Source organism: Fundulus heteroclitus, chromosome 8 (genome assembly GCF_011125445.2).
Source record: "Fundulus heteroclitus isolate FHET01 chromosome 8, MU-UCD_Fhet_4.1, whole genome shotgun sequence".
Classification (NCBI taxonomy): Eukaryota; Metazoa; Chordata; class Actinopteri; order Cyprinodontiformes; family Fundulidae; genus Fundulus; species Fundulus heteroclitus.
In genome coordinates, this window is record NC_046368.1 from 14,710,590 (window position 1) to 14,737,274 (window position 26,685).

The 26,685-nt window shown below is 38.0% G+C and overlaps 1 protein-coding gene across 2 annotated transcripts in view; it reads left to right on the plus strand.

Moving 5' to 3' along the window:
• Window positions 1-26,685, plus strand: part of LOC105930962 (splicing factor SWAP) — a 77,750-nt gene that overhangs the window by 16,653 nt on the left and 34,412 nt on the right. For both annotated transcript variants that reach the window (XM_036140164.1, XM_036140165.1), the window contains exons 5-13: window positions 931-1,156; window positions 2,816-2,916; window positions 6,787-6,925; window positions 10,470-10,725; window positions 10,972-11,127; window positions 11,268-11,361; window positions 19,717-19,786; window positions 21,638-21,741; window positions 21,872-21,998. In XM_036140164.1, the coding sequence (XP_035996057.1) occupies window positions 931-1,156; window positions 2,816-2,916; window positions 6,787-6,925; window positions 10,470-10,725; window positions 10,972-11,127; window positions 11,268-11,361; window positions 19,717-19,786; window positions 21,638-21,741; window positions 21,872-21,998 (1,273 nt within the window). The remainder of the gene's footprint in view (window positions 1-930; window positions 1,157-2,815; window positions 2,917-6,786; window positions 6,926-10,469; window positions 10,726-10,971; window positions 11,128-11,267; window positions 11,362-19,716; window positions 19,787-21,637; window positions 21,742-21,871; window positions 21,999-26,685) is intronic.

The window sequence follows — 26,685 nt, forward strand, 5'->3', positions numbered from 1 at the left end:
TCTTTGTTTAATCCGGTGTCTACAGATGGAACTCCAGTGATTCCCAATTTCCTATGCAAGAGAGGAAAGAAAAGACATTTTTGTCGTTGTGTGCACATGCAACAGCCAGAGTGCAGGCAATAAGGCTTCAGTGGAAATAAATCACAGAAAGGAGTTGACAGCCTTCACCGTTTCTCTAAGACGTACTCTAATTACATTTCACTGATGCACATTTCTCATAAGGAAATGTTATAAACAAGATTTTCCTCAGACAAGTTACTTTCAGCACCTTGATTGAAAGCATCTGCAACCCTAATATGCCTACCTGGCTCCACAGCGGCACAGTTGGTGGCAATGTTGCCTTGCACCATAATCGAATAGCTCCATAGCAATAAGAAGGATTCATGTAACTCAAGATGTCCTTGTGCGCCATAAACACATCGATTTCAATTTTTTGCTGGACACTGGCACCCTTTTAGCCAATGTCATGACTAATATTTATTGTGACTTTTATCTGGGTGAGATGTGTATTCTTCTGTAAATATCTGCACTTCTGTCTACCCTCTTGGTAATTACTGTAATTAATCACTAAAAGCACACTTTGTGTTAAAATACTACATGACTAGTGGACCATCTCTCTTCTAGAAATGTTCACCTTGCATGTACTTTCAGAATTAATATCATCACGATTGGCATAGAGTTGTTGGCGTGAAAACCTGTCGGACATCAAATGGCTTATGTCCTTGGGATGAATAAGCAGTTGTTACTGTACGCTGCATGTTAATGCTGGCCAATTCTTATTTCTAGTACTGATGCTCAGTTTTTACACTCTTTGTTATGCCTAAGTCATTTTACTTTTGCCATAAAAATAAGTATTCCTCTCTGAGTACAAAGATTGTTTTAAACATTTACATTGCTGCTTTTATGCTAATTATTTCTCTCTTCTTGTAGCCGGCAACCATCAAGACGCACAACATCATCGAAAGGACGGCCAACTTTGTGTGTCAGCAGGGGGCTCAGTTTGAGATTGTGCTGAAAGCAAAGCAGGCCGGGAACTCCCAGTTTGACTTTCTCCGCTTTGACCACTATCTGAACCCGTATTATAAACACATCCTGCGGGCCATGAAGGAAGGTCGATACAACCTTGTCTCTTCTAACAAGCAAGAGCAGTCTCAAGGTGAGTTTCAGAAATCCTTCTCCGGATTCGCAGTCTTGAAACCCAAAACTTAAATCTGTCACGTCCTGGACTGCTGAGAAATTACCCTAGATTCGTCATGGGTATAAATATATTAATATAGGCTTTAAAAAACTCATTTGAAGCGGTTTCCTTTTTACCAGGGTGGAATGATTACACTGAATTTGATGTTTTATGGGGTTTAAAAAAACAAATTGGGCATAAATTTAAAGTTTTTGCACCATATACTTGTTTTCTGGGGGAAAGGGTTTTAAATTTATTCTTGATTTATGTTTTTACTTTTTAAGCAACACAGGGTCAACAATTGTACATACATTCTTAAATATATCTATACACCCCCACTTCATTCTTGTTACACATCTATTTACACCACACAAACAAGCTATTGCCGTAATTCTGGTGGGGTTGTTTGACTGCTCTTCTTGGTAGAGTTTGTAGAGTTTGCATTTCTTGGGTTTGCTGTCACTGCCCCTGTTTTTGAAAAGAGTTGTATTTTGAGAACAACAACATCATACCCATGAATTTCAAACGTAATAAGAGTCTCAGACAACAATTGGGTTCATCCCAAAGACACAACACCCAAACCAAAACTGGGCTATGTTATGCATGTGGTCAAGATTTTTGACAGAGTGAACAGATGGTTTGAAGAAGCCATCTTTGTCAAAAGAGAGAAGCCAACACTGACCAGAGGTGTGGGGAAATTGTGCTACCAACTACCCAGTATATACAACTCCGTCCTCAAACTCATTTCAAAGAGATTATATAAACAGTCTCATCATGATTCAGGTGACCAAGTACTCGACTCACAGCAAGCAATAGCCTCCAACGACCCAGGACAGTGACGGGTGGGTCATTGATTTGCATCTGACTTTGAATGCACCTGGGAAGATGGGCCTCCATGTGCTTAAAAACAGCAATGCTGGAACTACAGGTTGCTCAAGGACAAGGCCCTTGATTTGATAAAGACTCCTGGATAGGTGTTGAAACGTTTTCAGAAAAACATGAGCAAAATTTGCTTTTGCCATGACCCAGATAATTTAAATTTTGGACAGGTATAGAAGGAAATCCCACCTCCGCGATGCGATCCACACAAAACCGCACCCACAACGCTGGTATTGGTGGTTCGCTGTCTGGGATGTACTCACCCAGCCGGGTTTCTGCGACAGATCGACAAAGGTCCGAGTTCTTTCTGCAGTCCAGAAGCTTATTATCAGCCCGCTTTATTCTTTCCAATACTAGTTTTGAGTTGTGTTTGACATCGTTGTTCTGTTGGAACACCCAGCTGTGTCCAAGGTTCAGGGATTTGACCTAATTTTTCACCCCTAGATGAAAGGGAGGAGGTTAGGATGTTCAGGAACCACCAGGGCTTAAGCCTTCCACCCACTGGAAACTGCTGGAACTCCTTTGTCACATGACCTGGAATGGGAGGGTTCTGTCTTTAAACCCAGTAGAAATTTGCAGCTGCCTACAAAGCCAATCAGTCTGTTGTATAATCCCAGAAAAAGAAATTTCCAAATGCATTATTAAATGTCCAAAGTTAATGATATTCAGGTCCATGATATGATGAACATTCAGTGATATTTGACATATATCTTATGCATTCAGTAAAATTAATTGCAGTATTTCCTTTTTTTTTGCCAGAGTCAGATTCTGAAGATTCTGATGATGATGGAGATGGCAACTACCTTCATCCCAGTCTGTTTGCTCCGAAGAGATGTTCTCGCCTGGAGGAGCTGACAAAGGTAAGCTCAACAGAACACAGACTCCTCGTTGTCTGGTGGGTTTTAACAGATGTTTATTATGTATAAGTTAAGCCTGTTTTACATTTTGAAAAACTTTTGGTTTATGAATGTCGTCAGCATCTTAAAGTAGATGCAGTAAAACATTCAAGGACAAGAAGATTTAAACTGAAATAAAGGTAATCCATCTTGTTGAAACCTCACATGCCAAAGCGGGAGTTTCATTTGTGCACAGGAATTTTCCTCCGCCATTCTTTCCCTTGGTTCTTCATATTCTGCTGTATTTAGACTGATTTTAATACATTCTTCTAATAGTTGTTTTGTCGTGTTGGGAATGGGTAGAAAAGCTTTGCATTTTTAATGTTCTGTTTGCCAACAACAGCCACAAACTAACTGTTAGTATGTTTCAAAGAAAGGTAGACTTTTCCTTAACCTAGTTTTATTCTTCACATCTAAAAAATCATTGTTACAAAGTTTAAGTTTTTGTATTATAGTAGCTTTAGGCTACTTATTCTAGATTTGCTTGAAAGTTATTTGCATCCTCATTACTGTTTCTTGCTACCATATAATTGCTGCCCGTGTGTGCTGATGAGACTGTAATAACTGTCTTGTATTTCCCTGTTATCAAGCCATTTGGTCTTTGTTGCTGCTTTCATGTGACTTGTCAAGAAAGGCATTAATCTATAGTGCAGCAATAATAGAAGCATGTCTTTTTTTTATGAGAACATAATCAGCTTCCTTTGCAAGAAGCTGAAGAACACTTGTTTTTTATAAAGAGGGATTTTCTTTCTAATTGAACAACATATTTTCTAATTAGGATTCATTGTCCCATAATTTAGGGATTTATTGTCTAAACTCTTTACAACTTTGAAATTTAACTGAGAAAGACAGCCATGTGGGATTCCGGCACTGTAGGACAATGCAGGCCAGTTATGTTTCTATAGTACTATAGTTCCAGAGAGCCTTAAAGACTTGTTTTTTTACATTTTTATTATTACAGTAAAATTATTACATGTTGTGATAATCCTACAGTGTTTATAAGGGACCAGATATTATTATTGCTGTTTTAGGGGGGAGGGACAAAGCTTCAAAGAGGAAAAAAAAAAAAGAGACTAGACAAAAAATAACTATATTTACATGATATTTTTATCCAGTTTTGTAATCCAGGGTTATACATTTGAGAAAACAGAGCTGGACTCCTCTCTGCATGCAGGACTTTCAGGACGAGGCAGCAGCCTGTGCCTGTGAGACAGCGCTGAGGGAACTAGGGAGGTCTAGCAGCCGTGGCCCCATCGTGAAAGATTGGTGCTTTCATGTGAAGTCGCTAAATCGGCAAAAACACTTAGAAAACTCACTAGATTTGTTTCTAGTTGCGTTTTTGAAAAAACAAGAGGGGTCCGAAAAGTCCCCAAAGATAGAGACAGAGTAGCTAAGTAGGCCACACTGGACTGTTGTCTCTAGTTTTCTTTCACTACTGAGAGCAGCGCAGCACACAGTAGCCACCAGTAGCTTCATACACTAGTGGCTTAGAGAAAGACAGGGCCGGCCGTGTTTGTTTTTTTTGTGTTGGTTTTTCTAAATACAGTAAATTTCATGATATTTAAATCCATTTTAAACTTGGATTATGATTAGAATCATATAGTGCGCAAATATACAGTATGATATGTCACATGTGTTACCTATTTTTTATTCATTCTGATGGTGTGGCGGCTTTTATGTTGGTGTGGCTGTGTGCCACGATTAATTACATGTAGAGGAAACCCCGATATGTATATTTCCTTAGATCCAACAGTTTCTGGCACAACTTCACCAACTTTAAAGGTGCAAACTTTTATAGAAAATCGGGGAATTTTCTATAAAAATGGATTGAATCAGCCAATACCAATGCTAATGCAGATATAACTGGCAGCCCTAGTGGTTTATTATTTCACAAAAACTGTTTTAGAATATATTAAATTTAGTTTTATTTTATTTTCCATATGTGGATAACTGTAGAAAACAAGAACGTGTTAGAAATCTGTGATTTTTCCACTGGTTACTCCTTGTTTCAGTATCCAGTAGATACAGAGAGAAAATTTGGGAAAACTCAAAGGCTTTTCATGTTTTCAGTTTATATTTAGGTGGCCGTTAATTTTTTTTTTTTTTTTGTCCAAGTGTCTTTTCTGCCTTTTGACCTTCTCAGATCAGGGTTTTAAACTACACCCTTGGATCTTAAATAGAGTCTGGTGTAGATGTCAAAGTGGGCAAAACCTAATTTATATAAACCGAATAAAGGGATCAAAAATCACAAACTAATTTAAAGAGTTTGTAGTCTGTCTAGTTTAATGCAGTCAATTTTCTCTAAAATATTAAATATTTTGAAATGGGGCTGCTCTGTTTGTCTAGAACTTAACAAACCATGAAATGACCCTTTCCCGTACCAACGGTAGCCATCAATTGTTTCCAGATTTCTGGGACCTTCAAATAATAACATTCAACCAGGTAAATGTTTTATACCTAAATGTCCAGATTTGATAAAAACTGCAGGATAAATCAAGATACAGTAATGGCCATACATATTTGGACTGAGACAACTTCTTCTTTGGGTCTGTACGTTATGACAATAAAACTACTCTTATCCAGTGGAAGCGAAGACCTTTAAACTTTAATTCAATGAGTTAAACAAATAGGTTACATAAAAATGTCAGGAACAAAAGCTTTTTTTACAAAATCCCTTCATTTCATGGGCTCAACAATAAGTGGACCCCTTAAGTAACTGAAACTACAATGTTCATTTCTAATACATGTTTTGAAAACCCTTTGCTAGCAATGACAGCCTGGATCGTTGAACTCATGGACATCACTAGATGCTGGGCTACTTCTTTTTTTAATGGCCTCGGAGGCTGCTTTTGCTGTCGCAAATCTTCCAGTTGCCTTGTGTTTGCGGCCCTTTCTGTCAAAACTTTAGTCATTAACAAGTGAAATGCATGCTCAATTGGGTTGAGATTAGTTGTCTGACTTAGCCCTTCAATAATGTTCCACTTCTTTGTTGTATTAAACTCCTTGGGTTCTCTGGCTGTATGTTTTGGGTGATCATCTGTCTGTGTTATGAAATGCCGCCCAATCAATTTGATTGTATCTAGCTGGATTTGAGCAGACAGTATGTCTCTGAGCACCTCCGAAATTCATTTGGCTGTTTCTGTCTTGTCACATCATCAATAAACAGTAGTGTCCCATTGCCACTGAAAGCCATCACACTGCTTCAACTGTATTTTACAGATGATATGGTATGCTTTAGATAATGAGCTCTTCCCTCCTTTTCCATACGTTTTTTCTTGCCATCATTCTAGTAGAATGAAATATTCTTTCAGAAAGGTGCAGTTTTTTGTTTTTTTAAGAAGTTTTCTTCAACAAAGTCCAATCCAAAGGTTTTTATTCTTGATGGAGAGTTACTTTGATCACATGTTGTTTATTCACAGCAAAATCTTCCAAATGCAAGCACCGCACCTCAAATCAGCTCCAGGCTTCTAATCTGCTTTATAGATGATTACATAACAAAGAAATTACCCAACCTGCCCATGAAATAGCCTTGAAGTTAATTGTCCAATTGCTTTTGGTCCCTTTTACAAAGAAGGTAGCACATGTTAAATAGCTGAAACCCCTAAATCAGCAATTTAAAATGTTTATACCCTCAAATAAAGGCAGATAGGCTGCGCATCATGTCCATGTATATTTTATAACTGTAATTGAAAGGTTTCACTAAAAAGGTAGAAAAACTAATTTTTTCGCATGCATGCATCTGGCAAAGCATTGGAATTTCGAAATGTAAACATTTGTGTAGATAACCTTAAAATAGCATATAATATTTTCCTTAATTGTCTTGTTACTCTGCAGCCTCTTAAAGTTATGGACCCAGATCATCCCCTGGCAGCAATTGTACTAAAAGCTCAACAGGAAAGAAATGGCACAGCAGCTGCAGTCACCGCTCCTGAGGAACCTGTGCCCGTTCCACCAGTCCAGTACTCTGCTGACCGTGAGTATATGTAGAGAGAAAAACCTTAATTGACAGGTTTTTATTTTTTGCTGTTTTATGTTAGTAAATCAAACAGTTCCTGTGCTCAAATGAGCAAGCAAAACTGGCTAAGATTGTATATATAATAATTTTTCTTGAACAGATAAAGTACAGTGCTGTCCATCAAAAAGCATTTTCTCCCTACAGTGGTATGCTACTGATGCTCATCGTGTATAGTTAAAGCTATAGTTGGTAATCCTGTTCAGAAACACTTTTTGTTATACATTCTGATTCTGATAGTTTCCGCTTGCTGGCTGCGCATGTAAACTTCTATTGTTTATGTGTCCGGTTAGCTTACCATTTAGTTTGGTGGTTAGCTTTGGTGGTAGCCAATCATTCTAGCTCCGCTGCTCACACTGTAGACTTTGAACATGGCTGAGAGTTGCAAGAAGCAAACTGCGTACAAGTTTAAGAGAAGAAGAGGAAGGTCTCAGTAGAAAGAAATAAGACCAGAGTTGATTTGGGAGATTTTTTTCACGCGACCTCCTGAGGAGCTGAAGAGCAGGTATAACGGTATAACCCAGAGTCCCTTTTTTATTCAAAAAAAGGGACTCTTTTTTTTTTTTTTTGAGAAAAGTCCCTTTTTTATTCAAAAAGGGACTCTTGGAAACTTCCGGAAAATTTGCTGACTCTACTTTTAGTCTAAAGGGATTTCGAACATCTTAAGAGAATAGTGATTTTGAGTTAAAGATACGATTATATCAGACCTACCAGCAACTTAATGACTTGATCTGTATCACTTTAATTGAATCTCTTACTGACGCTGGTGGTGCCAGGGTGAAGTAGATATGCAATATTGTTGTTTGTAAAAATGTAATTTGAGGATTTTAAATCAAGGAAAAACATAGGTTACAATGCTGTTTAGGAGACCAAGATTCATATTTTCTGGTGCGTTATTAGTAGTGGGTTTATATACTGTAGCTTTTCGAAAATCTTTTTTTTTTTCCTATGCTTTAATTGGTAATAAACACTAAAAACTTTGATGATGTCCCAGGTGGTGACTGTAATTCAAAGACTGTTATACATATAATCAAGTGTGTCAAAAAACATGTGTCTCAATGCATTACCTTTGAGTACACAAAAAGTCTGAAACCTTCAATGATATTGTTAGAAAACAAATCAGTCATGTTATTCAGTAGTCAATGATATTTAAGCATATGTGGTTTAAAACAGTAAAAAGGCATACCAAGCTTTTAAAAAGGCTTTAAATTTTTCGCTCACACCGTTCCTACATTTTAAAGCCTTTTTGGTAAGATGCCAGAAAGTGTGGCCATTCATCTTACTGTACAAAACATACCCAGTGCTTCCCCAGCCCCAGCCTATTGCTGCACACTGCCAACCAGCTGGCTCTAAATTCTAATCTACATATTTACACAGTATAATTAGGCTATATCTCCATTGAGCAATCATGGATTTACTGACCGAAGTCAACTGTAGTTCGTGTCCCGAAAGGTGATCCCTCTCGGGATGCGGAATATCAGTTCCTCATACTACTTTTCTCGTTTTATGTAAACCAGATTAGATCACGTTACTTTTTCTTTTCTTTTCATAGATTTTTGGGTGAATATGCTCATAGTGTTGCACTTATACTCAAGGTTTTTGCCTTGCTCCATATAACTATGAATATGTAAATTTACTCTTGGCTTCCATTCACAAATATTAACTCTTTATCATGTGCTTGAAGAGGAGTTATTAAATTGCAGTCCATGCTTTGGTTTTCTCTTTTCCTAACCGTAAAGAATAGTGTAATTAATGTCTGCCAGCTCACTAAGTAATCTGTTAATATCATGGTGTCTCCATTTTGACAATGAGCCTTTATTTCATCCCTAGCACTGCATTAATAATTTTCTTTGACGATAAATTATCTTTGGTATTAGAAACAATTAACGACGATTAAGATAACTTCTTTTTTGTACCACAGGCCATGTGCATTTTTATAACCCCCTTCTAAAGCCATTACTTCAAAAGAAACATAAAAAGCCAGATTACATTCTTCAAATGCACTCAAGGACAAAGATTTAAATTTTTGAAAACATGTCCTTTAGTCTTAAAAAAAATAGTAAGCCTGTGAACACCATCCCAACTCTGAAGTTTGAGGGTGGCAGCTTCAGACTGTGGCTGTGATTTGCTGCAGGAGGGACTGGTGCCCTTCGCAAAATAGATGCCACGATAAGAAAATAAATAATGTGCAAATATCAAAGCAACATTTCAAGACATCAGCCAGGAAGTTAAGGTTTGGCCACAAATAGGGCTTCTAAATGGATTGTGACCCTTAGCATAGAGTCAAATTAATGACAAAGTGGCTTAAAGACAATTAAGTCAATGTTAAAGTGAAATTTCTGGGTGGAGGTGGAAAGATGTGTGCCAGCCATCATGGCGACTTTCAAACTTGACTCGGCTCCACCAGCTGTCAGGAGGAATGGGTCAAAATTCCTGCAAACTATTGTTAAAATCTAAGAACATCTGACCCAAGCTTTGGAGTTTAAAAACAGTTCTACAAATTATTAAGGAAACGTATATAAGCGTCTGAATTTGAAAATAAAACAATACATTATTTTAGCATTTAGTAAATATAAATAGTTTTGGTAATCCTAACAGCCTTGGGGGGAAAATAATTTTCATAAACGGTGTATGTAAATAACTGGTTTCAGCTGTATAAACAGGAAACCTTTTAAATTTGTGGGTTTTTCTTCAGCTTCTTAACTTGGATCATTAATGAACATGGTAAGACCATTACAAGAATTGTCCTTACAGTGCCGTCCATTTCAATGTTCCTTGAAGAAATTATTTTAATACAGTGGCTTAGCTTTGAAAAAGTGGCATTTGTTCTATTTATGGAGGATTTCTATCTCCATCAGCATGTGACTTTTCCCTGACTGGTTTATACTGTTTAGCAAGGTTGAAATGCAAAGCCTGCATAATGCAAGAGCCTGAAATGATTCAGTACATTGTCAAATTAATGTTATAAACTCGTCATGCATCCATTATCATGACTTCAGCGTCTGACAAAAACACATCTCACCATTGGAGCCTGAAGCAAATATCTGAATCATTGATGCAAATCCCAACAAAAACTGACAATTATTTTCCACTTAAAGCTATTATTTGGTTGTTTGGACAAGAAAATTAGTTGCAGGATATATTGTTCCCATTCAAAAGCAGAACTATTTGTGTATTCATCAAAGCGTCTCTATTCAATGAGCTGAGCTGTTTGTCCTTTAACAGGAGCATTTGGGTTATTTCTAGGATATAGTATGTAGCGGTTTGTAGCATATTCAAACCCCTTGAACATTTTCATATGTTATTGTGTTAAACAGTAATTGATTTTATTTGGTAGACCAACAAAAAGTAGCACATAATTGAAGTGGTAGAAGCAGGATGCATGGTTTATATTTGTTTTTACAAACTGAGATCAGAAAAGTGTGTATTCGTATTCTGTTCCCTTTTTAATCCAATCCATCTAAATAAAGACACTGTGTAACGGTTTACTGTTTTTTTCCTGCAGCTGTCTACTACGGATATTACATGCTTCCAGACGGCTCATACTGCGTCGCCGCACCTCCACCAGGTGTAGACGCCACGTCATACTACAACAACAACATGAATTCAGGTGCCGTTTCAGCCCCTGCTTCTTCTGAGGCTTCTTCCCACAGTGAGAGTACTTCAGCACCTGCTGTAACAGTCACAGTGGCTCCAAAAGCTCCAGCTTCCTCGCAGGTTTCCACCCCTGCTGCTGCTGCTGCAAATGTAGCAGAAATCAGGTAGATACCAAGTTAATGAACATCATTTTTTTTGTTAAACAACTCTAATCTGATTTAGCGCTGGATTGAGTTATGTTTATTAGAAATTTAGAGACTTATTTGTTTTCAATTTAGGATGTAGAATTAGCTTTTACGGCCATACCGACATGGAACTGCTGAGTTGCCCATTCCTACTAACTTCAAAGAAGATTTTCTGCTGGGCTTGTTTTGACTTTGTCGTTTGTACGTCACGTTTTCCCTTCAAAGTAACTCCAAAGCTGAGGCTCCAGTTTCCACACCAGCGGCGCCAGCCATCATTCCCCCACCACCGGACATCCAGCCAGTCATAGACAAGTTGGCTGAGTATGTTGCGAGGAACGGGGTGAAGTTTGAAGCCAGCGTACGCGCCAAGAACGATCCTCGGTAACTATTTTCATGAAGCTTAACTCTATCAATGTTGTCAGATCATAATTTTAAGAACTCTAAACAGGGGTACCTATAGACTACAAAACTCCTCTGTCATCCTTGGGCTGAACTTGAACTTTTCTTTCTGTCTTCTGTAGGTTTGATTTTCTGCAGTCTTGGCATCAGTTTAATGCCTATTACGAGTTTAAGAAGAATTACTTTATGCTTAAGGAAGGAAAAGCCCTACCAGAGGTATTGTACTTAAGACAATTCTTTAACCTAATGCTTAAGATAATGTGCAACCGCCTATTCAGTGGATGGCCACTTTAAGGGCATAACAATGGAATTTGCCTGATGGCAACAAATATTCAAGGTAATTTTTTTGGGAATTGGGCTTGATCAGAAGATTATAGCTTTGCTTGCTGAAGCCAAAAAATGTAATCACATTGATGAAAGAACAACACAAGGCACGGGAATAAGTTTAAGTGGATGTAATAAATGTAAGGCAAGGCAAATTTATCTGTATAGCACATTTCAGTACAGAGACAATGCAAAGTGCTTTACATGATTTAACTATAGGAAAATACAACAGAATAAAAGCAAGTAGGAATAAAATGTAGAAACAAAACAGAACATGGGAAAATAGAAACTAAAAGCAAACATTAAAAACAGTTGGACTACAAAGTTGAACTAGTGATGTTTCAGTAAGAACAGTTTAACTAGAACAGTCGAAGGCAATCCTAAACAAATGTGTCTTTCATCTCGATTTAAAGGAACTCAGGCTTTCCGCACTTTTACAGTTTTCTGGAAGTTTGTTCCAGATAAGTGGAGCATAGGAACTAAATGCTGCTTCTCCATGTTTGGTTCTGGGTAGGAAGAGTAGCAGGTAGCCAGAAGACCTGAGTGGTCTGGATGGTTGATGCATTGATAACAAGTCTGTGATGTATTTAGGTGCTAAGCCATTCAGGGATTTATAGACTAACAGAAGTATTTTAAAGTGTTTTCTCTGAGATACAGGGAGCCAGTGTAAGGACTTTAGAACTGGGGTGATGTGCTCCACTTTCCTAGTCTTAGTGAGGACACGGGCAGCAGCGTTCTGGATCAGCTGCAGCTGATCCACTTTTTAGGCAGACCTGTGAAAACAACATTGCAGTAATCAATTTGATGAAAATATTGGCACATCCAGGCATTGATTTCTTCTAGGCATTTCCTCAGTGCTTGAACTGGTTTATAGTCACCAGGTGACATGGTGATGTAGAGCTGTGTGTCGTCTGCATAGTTATGGTAGCTGATGATGTTGTTTTTAATGATCTGAGCTAGAGGGAGCATGTAGATATTGAGTAGGAAGGAACCCGATATGTAATTTTTGTCGTCTGGGATGTAAAGTTACCTACTTACACAAAAATTGCCCTGTCCTTTAGGTAGAATTTAAACCAATTGAGAGCTGTACCAGAAAGGCCCACCCAGTTTTGTATTGCATTAGGTAAATAGCATTAATAAACAGTAGCTACTATACATCTGTAAAGTTACTGAAGGTGGATCGATGCGCAAGATAATTGTCCTCCTCCAAGTAAACCAGGTGTCAGTGTGCACCAAATTCTACTGACACATTTGGGCCAAAGGGAAAAAAAAAAAATCAAGATTATCTGGCTTGAGGTCTCTAGGCTGCAACCTCCTGGCTACTTTATCAAGGAGAGGTTGGCTCGCCATCCAGTACTGGAACAGTTTCTCCAAGTTCTCTCTTTCCACCGCCAACGTAATGCTCTGCGGTAGCACCCCGCTACGCTCCGACACCCAACAGGCACGCTTCAAGCAAGCCCCTGAGAATGTGTCCAAGTGGAGCGCTGTGTGCCGTGGTGCAGCACTGCACAGCGAAAACAGGATGCTAATGCTATCTTAGCATGTTGCATCATTTAGCATTTGATTTTTTCTTGTCTGTTTGCCCGGGGAACTACTTTTTGTTTACCCTGTCTATAAAGAGGGTCTCGTGTTTTCTTCTGGCTGTTCTCCATGTTAGCTGACTTAGAAACTTGCAACAGAAGCTCATTATTTGGGTTATGTGTTTGCGTGCAGCTGCAGAGAGGAGATGGGAGTGTCTCCTGTCCTACGACAGATGTATGGGTCAGTTTATATAGCTTATTCAGAGCTGTATCTTTGAGTGATTCGTTTTTTATTATTGATTATATTGAGGCATCGATTATTTTGACAACCCTTCTCTATATACCATCTTTAGTATCACGTTTACTAATGTATAAAATCATATTTAAAAAAAAATACGCTTAGCCTGGTGGAGGGCATGGCTTATAATACAGTGGGGGAAACCTTGATAACAGTATTGTCAAAGTTTGTTTCGCATCAAGGCTGCTTAAAACATGCATAAATAATTGCAAAGACCTTTAAAGGCCTGAAAATCAGTCGTCAGCTGTGGCTACCATTTATCCTGAGTAAAAAGGATGTTATGGATTGAAGGGAAAAAGTATTTTACAAAGCTGGTAATGGTTCTTTACCAGCTTTGTTTCCAGCACATCCCAAAGAACATGCAGCTGTTATACTCACTGTTTCTAAACTGCTTTATTAATGAAAACCCATCATTAACGGCTTTAAATAGAGGGATGAAGCAGATGTTGAATGATCACGTGGAGGCACGTTTCGACAGTGCAGCCCTAACGTTTTATTAGGTTGCACAGACAGGTGTGAATTGCATCTGCTGACACCAAGAGGATGTCTTTATTTCTCCGGAAGAGGGATTATAGCTAAATCAGAAAGGGTTAAAAGGACTGAAATTAGATCAACGCAGCATTTATTTCAGTTTATATCATACTGGTTAAGGTTTAAAACCTAAATAAAGTCACTTCAAACTTATAGACATGATTAATTGTAATAGAGTTTAAAGGAACTAGGCTCATTTGGATGTCTAGTTAGCAGTCTGTGTTTAAAAGTCTTGAACTCAAAATGCTTTGTAGAATATGACCAGAGTTTATGTCAGTAGGTCTCCAAAAGTCCTTTTTTTCATTTCATAGGGCCTTCTGAGATAGAGAAAAGGTTTTCTAATCATTCACTGATCTTAGTCAGCCTTGAAATTAGCTGCTTTGTGTTCCTGATACACTTGGATCTGACATAGTAAAATTAGAGATTTCCTGACCTATAATATTTAAATAAGGAAAGTGGAAAAAATGCTGAGAGCATGTAAGAGATTATCTTACCAGAGTGTTGTCAAAAGCTACATTACATGCAAAACATTACATGCAAACATTGTTGTCCAGTCATCTACCATGGGGTAGAAGTATTTCTACCAAGAAGATTGTTGCTGAAAAATCAGCTTCTTTCTCAAATAGTTAGTTTGAGTCTTGGGGACTTTTTACACCTTTTTTGCGCTGACGCTGTTTGTGTTGGTGCAAAAATGACATCCGCGCTAAGCCACCACTTCTTCACCTTTTGGTATTTCATGGACTGACTGGACGTAAAAAAAATAACAAGCTAGTTCTGCAGAATCAGCTGCGTCAATGTTTAGTGTTGTGTGATTTGCTTTGCCAGCTCTCTTTTTGTTTCTCTAAAAATGTCCCTGAGACACATCTGCCATTCTGCTGTTTACATGTGTTGAAAAAAAATGCTTTACAATCAAAAATTGTGAGTCTCTGCGGCCGAACAATGAAGCAAACATGTAACTGCCAAAAAGTGCCCTTTTTTCTCTCCTCTGACCATTAGATCCAACACTGAAAGTTAATTAGTTTAGACTCGACCGATAGTAAAAAAGTATTTTTTATCAGTATCCCGAAGCATTGCAGCTGTTGGGGGTGAAAACAGTTGAATGGCATCTCTTTAGATTTCTTTAGCAGCTGTGGCGGTGACAGTTTAGACGTGCTTTGTATCCTTGGGGCTTTGAGACAGATCATGCTTTGCGTATCACAAAGGGCACAAAGCATCTAAGACTCATATTATTTCTTGACTTAAAGTTTCTAAATGGCTGTCAACAAATAAGCGATTAGTGTACTGGTGATTGATGAAAATGATTTATGCCTCAGAGAAGGAACTTTTACCCCACTATTTGGTTTACTTATTATATGAATATTCAACATTTTGAGTGTTTGCACATCTATTCCTGTGCTCTATGTAAAACTATGGATCACATGCATCTATCCAAGCACACGTGCTGCAGAGGCTAAGAGTTTTGTCGCACAAGCCTATAATGTCCTATGTAATTTCTTAAAACTGGATGTAGATTGTTAGATACTGCTGATGAAGGATAGTTATACAAACAATGAATAATATAATCAATGAAATCTGTTAATTTATATAGCTCAACTTTACAACACGTCATCTCAAGGCACTTTACACATTCAGTTCTATCAAATCGTCCAAATAAGCATGACAAGAAGTTATTTTCACATAAGTAAGTTTATTTGTTTAGTTGTTAAATCCCTCAGCAGAGTCGAGAGTCGAGTCGAAACCAGAAGCGTAACAGTGCTTTTCAATCCTGGTCATGAAAGCCCACCTTCATCAAATGATTGCAATACCTCCCCAGCAGCCATCAAGAGCTGCAGAGGCCTCTTCATCTCCAATTTATTTAAGTCCCCTGTGTGGAGGCAGGGAAAGGCATAAAACATGCAGGACTGCGGGTCCCGGGAACCAGGATTTAAAACCACTGTTGTCGAGCATTTGTGGAGCAACTGAAAAGGCTCTAGGAACATGTAAGAGTAGCTCATTGGATGATCTCGGAGCTCTGGTAGAAGTGTCATTTCCAGAGAGATTTGAACGATCCTGTGGCGTCATTCCATGAAGGCACTAAAACACCAATAGTAACGTTTGAAATGAATGCTAAAAAGACTGGAAGCCAGCGCAAGAAAGATGAAACTAGTGTACATGTTCTTGCTTTTATCTTCAGCTCTGTGCTGGAAGCTCTGAAATGCAAGGAGTTAATTGTTAATAATTGAGCTTAGACATTAGACGACTTAGATTTTCAAAATACCCCAAGTCTGAAGGATATGGATGTTTGCCAATAACCTGTTTGTTAAAGGTGGTCTTGATGAAGGTCCTCACCAGTTGTCATTCCTTCAGGGACCTGGTCTAGCTGATGCTCACTGCTCTGTCGGTAGAGTTACTTGAAGGGATGAGAGAGAACAAGATTTGTGAACATTGAACAGTAGTCATTTTATGTACCTATGAGGTTTGCAATGCATGTGAACTGCATGCCTTTCAACCTCTTCGTTGATCAGAGCTACGACTGCTTCACAATGTCCCGTTTTTCCTGCAGCTGCAACCACTCCAAGGCCAACCCGCCAACGTGAAGTACTCCTTAATTAAGATGGATATCATGAATCAATCGTATGAGGAACAAATCTGGCATTCAGGATCTGAAATGACATTTTCTTTAAAGGGGCTCTATATTTAAATGTTGCCAAAAGTGTTCACTCACCTGGCTTGACTCATATGAACTAAGTGACATCCCATTCTTAAACCATAGGATTCAATATATATATATGTTGTTCCACCTTTTGCAACTATAACAACTTAAGCTCTTCTTGGAAGGCTGTCCACCATGTTTTGGAGTGTGTTTATGGGAAATTATCTTCCTGTAGGTCATACACTAATGTTGGAATTCCTGGGTCTCTTTTTAACTGTCTGGGTCAGAATAATGAAGGATTCACTTCTATGTGCAAATAAGTTAGCACAAACCTTTTCTGTGTATTTTGCAATGCAAAAGTGAGTCTGTTTGTCAATCTGCTATATATTTACACATTTTACTTATACTTGGGAATTAGCTAATCAGGAGTTTGCATCAAGAGAAGCAGGAAGAAACCCTGAATTCAACTGTTTTCGTTCTGTGGTGTAGTTTTATAGATTGTTTCCGTATTTTATCAGACACTTTTGCTTTCAGTCAGTACATTTCGTCTTACAAAAAGAGAGGACCTACAAGCTAAGGAAAGCTCACCTTCTGGTCTGAGAGGTTACCCTCTGATCTTTTTGAGATAAACATTATTTTTCAATCAAGTCTTCCAAGAATGGTTTAATCTGTATTTCCTCCCACATCTCCACCTCAGAGCTGTGATTTTAGAGCTGTCAGAGGAGGTTATATTCTGGGGCATACTGATTTTGTTCACTGACCATTGAAAGCATAGATCACTCGCAACCTAATACACCTTTTCAAATGTATCTCAGACTTTATGAAATTTATATCATGAGGCTACAGTTTTTTCCTTTCCCCTCTGGCCTTTATCATCCTCTTTCTGTCTTATCTCGTCAGTTATTTAAATGTATTATATGCCAGCAATAATGGGCAGATGCTTAAACAACACTTATATGACACTTTGGTACACTCTGTAAACAGCCTGTTTAACAGTGTAAATTTGCTGTCACCTCAAAGTAACTCAGCGCATTCATTCATGTCAAACCACTAGGAACACAAGGGGGTACAACCTTAAGTGAAAATGTCCAAAAGGTTCCCAGTTAGTCAGTTAGTGACTCTTTAATGTTGCAGGTGTTAAATGGGAAGTAGGGTATGTTAAATTTGGTGTTATCGCACTCATGTTCTCTCACACTGGTCTTTGGAAGTTCAACATCTCATCTTATGGCAAACAACTCTCTGAACATCTGGGGGAAAAAAGGAATAATAATTGTTGCTCTACATAAAGATGACCTAGCCATTAAGAAGATTGCCAACAACCCGTCGTCATGGAGGAGTGGAAGAGGTTTCAGTTGCAACCCCTGAAGCTCTAGTGAACACCATGCTCAAGAACGTTGAGGCAACACTGCAAAATAATGGTGGCTAGATGAACTACTCACACTTTATGCAACATTTGGACATTTTCACTTAGGGATGTACTCACTTTGGTTGCCAGTGGTTTAGACATTAAAGCCAGGTGTGTTGAGTTGTTTTGAAGTGGCAGCAAATGCACACTGTTAAAAAAGCTGTACACTGACTACTTTACATTGTGTCAAAGTTTCATATCTCCAGTGTTGTCCCAGAAAGGAAAAAGATTTAATAAAATATTTTATTATTGAGGGCTGTGCTCACTTTTGTAAGATAATCAATTGGTAGGGCAGATGTATAAATGACAGTCAATGGGAAAAGAAAATATAGCCTGTGAAATTATAATCAATTAGAATATGTGTGTGTTGTTTAGGTATAATCATAGCTATTCTGTTAAGTATGTATATTATTGATTAGGACTGACATGTCGGTATCTTGTTACATTTTATATCGAACGATTACCAGCTGTAGATTTTTTATTTTCTATTTTTTTTAAGCGTAAATTATTGTTTCTTGTTTCTGTGAGGTTTCAGTAATTGCTATTTCCTTTCAGAACATTCTACTATGGAAGATTTAATAAAAAAATAAAATAAAAAATACCTCAGCACATGAATTAAGCCTAGTCTTCAATGTGAGTCAGAATTGGACTCATGGATCCACACTGGGTAGAAACAGGTCAGAAGACAGTCACTAATTTGTAGATCTGCACAAGGATGGAATGGGCTACAGCACCATTAGCAAGAGGCAGACCTCACTCTTATAGAACATTTCCTTCAGGAAATGTTCTATAAGAGTGAGGTCTGATGCTTTAAGTTGCCAAGTAGTATCCAAGGAAAAGATTTAAAGCGTTTAATTAGATGAGTGGGTCACAATCCCTTCTGAGATGTTAGAACACCAAGTGATAACCTACAAAAAAATTCTGATCCCTTTGCTAAAAGAAGTGTCCCTGCTCAGTTCTAAGCTGGATAATAAAATGCGTATTTTACTCAGCGAAATGTAAAGCAAATTATAATTTTTACAGAAAGGGTTTTTTAGAGGGAGGTCTGGTTAATTACCTTGTCTTTCACTATTAAAATGAGCAAAAAAAACATGGGGCTTTTTAGTTCTTTGTATGTGGACCAAACTAATCTACTTGTGCAGTTTCCCCACCGTTTATTTCTGTTCCTTTACAGTAGTGAGGCACAAATGAAAGAAATATAAATAAATAATTCCCCCGTAAACTGTCAGAAATCAGAAAAGCATTCAACATTTGCTAATGATGCCCAGACTCTATTACAGAAAATTCACAGAACAGAATGTTACTCAGAACTTTCATTTTATGTTTTTTATGTTTGGCTGTTTCTTTTTTTTTTTTTTTGAAGACTTTTAACCTCAAAATAAAATGGAACCCTGCATATAAATAATTACAATGATTAAATAAAATGGCTGTAATTTTAAGAGTACACTTGAAAAGAAATGACCCATTCTAACATTTCAGAGCCATCCATTTGTGAAACTGCATAAGGCGGATGCATTGACTCATACAAGACCTTGCAGGTGTCTCGCATAGCTATAAACTGATTGGTGATTGACAGCTTTTTTTTTTTTTAATGTTTTTTTCTTTGGTTAAAAAGCTCTTTTTTTTAAAGACATCTAACAATGCACCATGTAACAAATGAACAGGTTTTTTAATGTAATCTAATTTTTAATACCGTCTGCCTCTTGTCAAAGTTTTGCTGTTTCATGTGGGTTCATCAGAGGGGAAAAAAAAGGTTCTGATGTCTTGTGGCCTCTGCTGCATTTTACTGATCTGCAGTTTTAACAGTTTAAACAGATCTCATTTTAGATATCATTATCTCCTTTGCTTTCACTTCATCTAGAGTGCGAAAACAAATGAAGACGATGCGCTTGAATCAGACAACTCCGCCAATGAGGCGCAACTCTCAAAAGGTAACTCACTATCACAGATGCTACAGATGCAGAGTTTTTCAAAGGATTTATTTTTTTTCACATTTCTGGTTTAGTGCAGCTACAAACTTCAATGTATTTTATTGCGTGACAGACCAACACATAGCAGTGCCTAAAATTGTGAAGTGGAAGGAAAGGTTACAGTGTTTTCAAAAGCGGCGTGTCCATATGTGTGATGCCCGCTCCAGTTTAACATCCCTGAATAAAGTCAAGTGCAACTAGCTGCCTTGAAGAGTGTCATTTAAGAGTCCACTTATGTGAATCACGACAGGTTTAAATCGAAGGCAACCAAACTTTCACTCAGTTTTGTGAACACGTCTCGACTCCTAGTCAGGAACCTTTATCAACAGTAGGTGGTATTATGGGCTTGCCGGAGGATTGTGACGTAGAACAAAAACGGCTGCAGCAGCAGTGTAGTCTGCTGGTGAGTACAGAGCAGAGAGACCGTATCACACCCTTCGCTTTCTTATCTGAGAAATATATGTGTCGATCAGCAGAAACCGATGCAGATATGGTGAAGACGGCACATAAGTTTGGACAGCAGAGGTTTCTTGACCCAGAACCTAGCGCTGTGTGAGGCGCTTCCCCTAATCCGCACACACCTAATTTTGGTGAGGTTGTGTGCCACACTGCTTGAATCAGCAGCTTTAGCTCCATGATGTTAAAGAAGGTGCTCTGATCAGATTAGGTTGACGTTGAACTTTTTGGCCTGCATTCAAAACACAATCTAGAAATGCTTGCGCATCACCCTGAGCATGTTTAGGTCCAGGGTTTATTGGGATGCCTTTTATTCAGTTCCTGGACTAAGAAAAGCTGAGTACTTATGCATAGCATGCATTTCTGATTTATATTAGTAAGAAATGTGAAAATTATCCTTTTTTTTCTCCTCTTCAAATTTATGCACTACTTTGAGTTGGTCTACCACACGAAATCCCAATAAAATCTTTTGAGATTAGAGGTTGTAATGTGGCGAAATGAAAAACAGTGCAAGAGCTATGAGCTATGAATACATTTGCAAGGCACTGTATATTTTTTTTACACATCTGTTAAACTTTTACTTGTGTCCTTTGTGAAATTCGAAGGAAAGTCCCTGTGTAACAGCGCATGTAACTGCTTCTGAGTGCTTTCTTTAATGCATGCGGCTGTGTGTATGAGCAATATATAGTGACATTTGTGCGCAAGGATCCAATGAGTGCGGCTGTGTTTATGTTGACAATTTCATTTGATGATATCCGGCAACAAACGTCTATGCAGAGATGGGACTGCTTACCTCTGTGCTGGTGGGAGCCATAAACATGCACAGGCACTATATGGAAATGAGTCATCCATGCAGACGGATTATTGGGACGCAACAGATCATGGTCCAGGCTAGGGGAAACTAATATCAAGGCAGAAAAGAACACAAGTAAACTATCCAGCCCTCCACAATAAGAACCAGGATCCTATATTAAGAATATTGCTTCAGGGAATAAGGCACACAGTCTTCCTTTCATCTCTGCTAGAGAAAACTTATTTGGTAATGAAATAGAAATACATTGTTTCCTGCTGATTCAACAGCCTGTTTTCCTGGCTCTGTCTGTGGTTGGCTGTTTTTGTGTAATAAAGGCCCCTGTTCCCTTTTTCCTTAAGTCATTTTGCCCTCCCTCCTCTAATCTTTCCTCTTTCACCTTATCTCTTTCTTGTTCTGATCCTTAACCTTACATCTCTTTGGTCCAATTTACTGAAGAAACGAAAGTAGGCCTGGATCCTCATTTCTGCACTTTATGATTTGCTCTCTTTTGAACCCTTTTTGCTCTAAGTCATTGTTTAACCTTATTGTTTGTGCTTTCACAGCCTCTTTTGCCCCCATCTCCTTTGCCATCAAGCCAAAGGAAAATGACATGCTTCCCTTTGAGAAGAACAGAGTGCGTCTCGACGATGATTCAGACGAGGACAAGGTCAGGTTTTAATCAGTCTTTTTTATCACATCTATTGGGTGAATTTGGTGTATTTTAGTAGCAAAGTAAACACATTCATCACATTAGTTTTAACACATTTGAGGTTAATTTCATTTCCCTTTTCTGTTAGTTTTTGGAAGAGGAGGTGAATGCTGTGATGGACGGAGCCGTGTTGGTTGAAAAAGAGCCTCCCCCTGTCATTGTATCTGACGAGAAGAAACCCACCCTTACTTTAGAAGAGCTGGAGGCAAAACAAGGTAAACACAAAAAAACAACCTAAAAGATGAGCTCCTGCTCCTCTTTATTTCCAGATTACCTTCAACACAGATGCTTGATGTTGACTGACTTGATCGTCTTTATTTAAATGTTCAAATGGCTCATTTTAACCTTTTCAACTCCAGGGATCTCATTTATAAAGCTTGCAAACGCACAAAATGGCAATTCTGACCCATGTGTACGCTCATTTTGGAGACAGAGGAAATTGGCGACGCAGATGGTAAAATGATGAATTGGCGCCAGACTGCACGATGATTCGTCTGAGGCGTTCAATTTCACTCATTATCAGACTTTAAACTTAGCTTGACTTTATCATAAGCATTCAAAACCACAGTGTTGTTCATACTTGCACTGGTGACACATAACTATACATTGTGACCGTTCAAATAAATAGAAAAATGCCCATAATCCAGCTTGAAGCTTAAATGAAAGTCCGCATAACATTTCATCAGGGTTTCTACCATCACATTCCTCTCCCCGATCATCACCCGTGTGGTGTGTTCCAAGACTAACAGATAAAATGTGACAAGGTGTGAGGCAGTTACTTTAATTGCTGTAAACGGTCAAATACCCTTGTGCATAATGCTGGAAAAAAATCGAACAATGACTCAGTTAAATACACATTGCCATTCATGAGGTGCTTTGCATTGACCATTCATGGTTGAACCTGGGCGTGTAGAGGGCAGAAAATGAGGCGGGACCAGGTACGCGAACGTTCAGGTTCAGCTGTGATCTATAAAGGAAAATTGGGTGCTGGTGTGTTTCCCATGGTGTTATAAATTAGAATTTAATTTTTTGGCATGCCCTATTTTTTTTTATTTATTTTTTTTTTGCCGTCTGTATACTTTTAGTATGGATTCTCTGCAATGTTTTATAAATGAGTCTCCAGATCTTTTATTTTTACTGCTGGTAAATATGTTCAGTTTCTTTGAAAACTTATTTAATATACTCGTTTTCATGCTTTTGTTTACTGAGTTGTTTGAATTTGTGAAGGAACAAATGATTAGAAAAGGCTGTAATCCCTGAATTTGAATTGTGGTGATTTTAATAACTTCTCTAACTCCAGGTTACCCTAAATATGACACAAGCAGTGTAGAATAAGAGGACTCCTGAAAGCTTAATGTTTTTCTCTCCTGGTTAATGTTTTCTGATGCTCTCTTCTCAGCCTTCCTACAATAACACTCTTATAATTGTTTTATCGGCACGATATAAACTGAATAGCGGTATTTATTAATCTTAGAGGAGCCAGCTGTATAGAGATCTGAGAACACAAGATAGAAAAAAAACTGTGGATAATGATTTGAAGTGTTTTTCAAGATAAACAGATTCATCTCAATAATTGTGAATATAATAGAAGTTAATTTATTTAAATTTTGCAGGTAAAGTAAGATTGATTATTCAGTGATTGTATTTTTTTTTCAAGAGTATATTGCAGTTAATTTGACTGATTATGGCTTACAGCTAAAGATAGCCCAATATTCAATTTCTCAAACTTAGAAGAATGTAAATTTTATATGTCACTGCAACTTTTGTATTAACCCAATTAATTAACCTCAATCAGCCCATCTCATAGGAGCATTGGGCTGCCACTGTGCGGTGCCCAAGGAGCGTTCTAGGGCCATGGGTCTCGCTTGATGACCCAAAATGACAGTCTATGGGATGCAAACTGGGGAACTTGCTGCCTTCCCAAGATGCAAGTGCCCTGTTTTAACCACTAGGCCACCACCCCCCCAAATTAAAATGTTATATAAGACCAATTAAAAAAGACTTTTAATACAGAAATGTCAGGCATTTGAAAAGTATGGCCATTTACTGTAGAGCTTATGCCCTCAATACATGGTCGGGGGTCAATTTTGCATGAATTACAGTGCACAGAAGTCATCCACCTGTGGTATTAAGAAAGTTCATGGATCCTCTGTGGGGTAAAGGTCAGACCTGTTTTTTGACCAATCATGAACAGTGATACCATGGTCATTAAAGCACACTTTTAGGACAGTGGACATGTTCAACGTCCCGCTACAAAGTACAATCAACATCTCCATAAATGTTGTTAGCAGAGGGAAGCATAAAGTACTCTTAAATGTTCTAGTAGATGGCCTCAGTTTTCTATTGAAAGGCATATTTTATTCTCATCTTCATCTCATCACTTGCACTGAGCTGCAGTCTCATCCTTTTTCTACTTAGACCAGTTAAGGCATATTTGGCATCTCTTGACCACTCATGATTTAGCTAAAGAAATATGACTCGTGTCCTAGATAAGTCTGTGTGTGGTGGCTCTTGAAGCGCTGACTCCAACGTCAGTCTACGCCTTGCGGCTCTTCCTCAAACTCCCAAATGAGCCATGCTTCACAACATTCTCAAGGCTGTAGTTATCTCTGTTCCTTGTGTACATTTTTCTACCACAGAATATGTCTTTTCTTCCACTCAATTTCCAATTATTTTGCAAAGATACAGCTCCCAGTAAAAATACAATTTCTTTAGCCTTTTGTGGACTACCCTTCTTGTAACTGTTGGGACAGAGCAGTCTACCCAATCATTGTGTAGTCTTTTATTAGTTGCAAACCCATATCTCAATTTTATCATGGTATCAGGATTATATTTCAGCCTAAACACATGGAATATAGCTTGCTGTGTTATCAATCTATAGGCAGTTTAATTGTTTAAATCAAATTACTAAAATCAATTGTGAAAGGCAAGTGCTTACATTGTTGTTGAATGCCATTAAAGTAGGAATTATCAGTATTCCCAGGGAGTTGATTTGTTAAGCAAGCCTTGTTGTCAAGTGTGGGCCTTTATATGCCAATATAACCTTTACAGGTTTTAATTAGTTGGTCAGTTTTGATCAAGGCAGCTGCTAAAGCCTGAACAAGTGCAGGAATGGCTGTCCCAGAACTCTTCATCACAATTATCCTACTCATTCTCAAATAATTAAAGGCAAATCACAAAAGAAAAAGTATAGCGACACATTCTTTCACTCTTTTTAGTGTAGTGATAAAATAAGAATTCCTTTATTGTCCCGCAATGGGGAAATAACATGGCATTACCATAGCATGCTACATTTTCATTGGCATGCATATCATATTCTTTTGATTAAAATTTTCTTGTAAGTACAAATGCCCTTGTGACAGTCTGTGTCTTAAAAGACATTCATATTTAGTTTTTTTTTTTTACTTTAGTTACAGATTAGATGAAAAGCATAATGATCTCTTTTTGACTGGAAAGACAGCTGTTAAATTGAACCTTAAAAGACAGACGGACGGTCAAAGACAAATGTGCTACTTTTCAGCATCAATGAGGTTGTCAGGTTTCTTTAGGTTCACTGGAACAGTTTAAGAATCTAATAGCTTTTTTTGAAGCTGACAGGCGGCCAAAGAAAGAGACTGAAGCAGCCTAATAAAAAGCTGACTGAATTGCTTGTGCTGTGCAGCAAAGTGGCTGCCAGTCAGTAGGCCTAACTTGATCAGATAGCATAGAGATCAGTAGTAGACAGCAAACACTTATCTGTGGTGATGGCTTGAAAAAAGGCCTCCCCCATCAAATGTGGGTTTGTGATAAACAAACCAGAGGTGCGATAATTTCCCAGTGGATGTGATATTTTGATTGTGGGACCACTAGAAAAAGATTGTTACTATATGAAAGCGTGAATCCAATTTGTAATATACTTATGTCTGAGTTGTAATTATTCAGCCTCATCGACTTCTATTCTAGTTGACATTATGGGTTTTGCGTTTATGCGGTTGCAGACTTAAACGCTGACATGATCTGACTCACATGATTAACCAACGAAGTATAATCAAAGCTGTTCCTCCAATGACTTAAAATGGCCTTTTGTGTAGATAATTTGCTTTCTCATTTTTTCTTTTTGTTTTACTTTTCTTTGCTTCTCTTTCCCTGTTGTAGAATCAAATTTATATGTAGTATTTTAATTCAGGAACATGAAAAAATGTTCAGTTCTAAAGAAACAAATATGCAACCTTGTATATAATTAAGTGCAATATATCCACATGACTCATCTACTAAGGTCTAAAGTAATCTTTTGATTTTGCAAGATTTTTTTTTTTTTTTTTTGCTTTTAAACATTTTTCTTTCTAAAGGCACATCTGCCTTGATCCAGACAGCTATTCAATGAACTCACAACTTGTGCCTGTTGATATTGTAATGTACAGCACTTTACTGAAGTGCCAGGCGAATGCTAACTCTGTTTTGAAAGGACTCCATGATAATTCAGCTTGGCACATTTGCTTAATGCAGTTTCAGTTGATCATGCAGACAAAACTTGCAAAGAGACTTGTTTTCCTGTTTTGTAAATGTAGCCCCTTGATTTGAACGTTGTAATATATAACAACTAGTGCTTCAGCTGGCCTCTGCACATTTGTCTTATCTACACTGAGAGATGTCTCGGTGTATCTGATCACAGTGTATGTTTCAGGTGGACCTGCTGTGCAGCAACCAAAACAGTCTCTCTTTCACTGATTATCATTGTAGACTTTAAAACAGACTTGCATTGTTAGGGAAACCCCACTTTTCTTAGATTAACCCAATTTTTGGGTATAATGCAGTTTTAGCAAACTATGCGTGGCAACAATTGGCTGCTTTTAAAAATTGGCTGCTCAAATGAGACCATATGGCTTAGTCACTGTGTCTGATACTGATCATTTTAAAATGCCT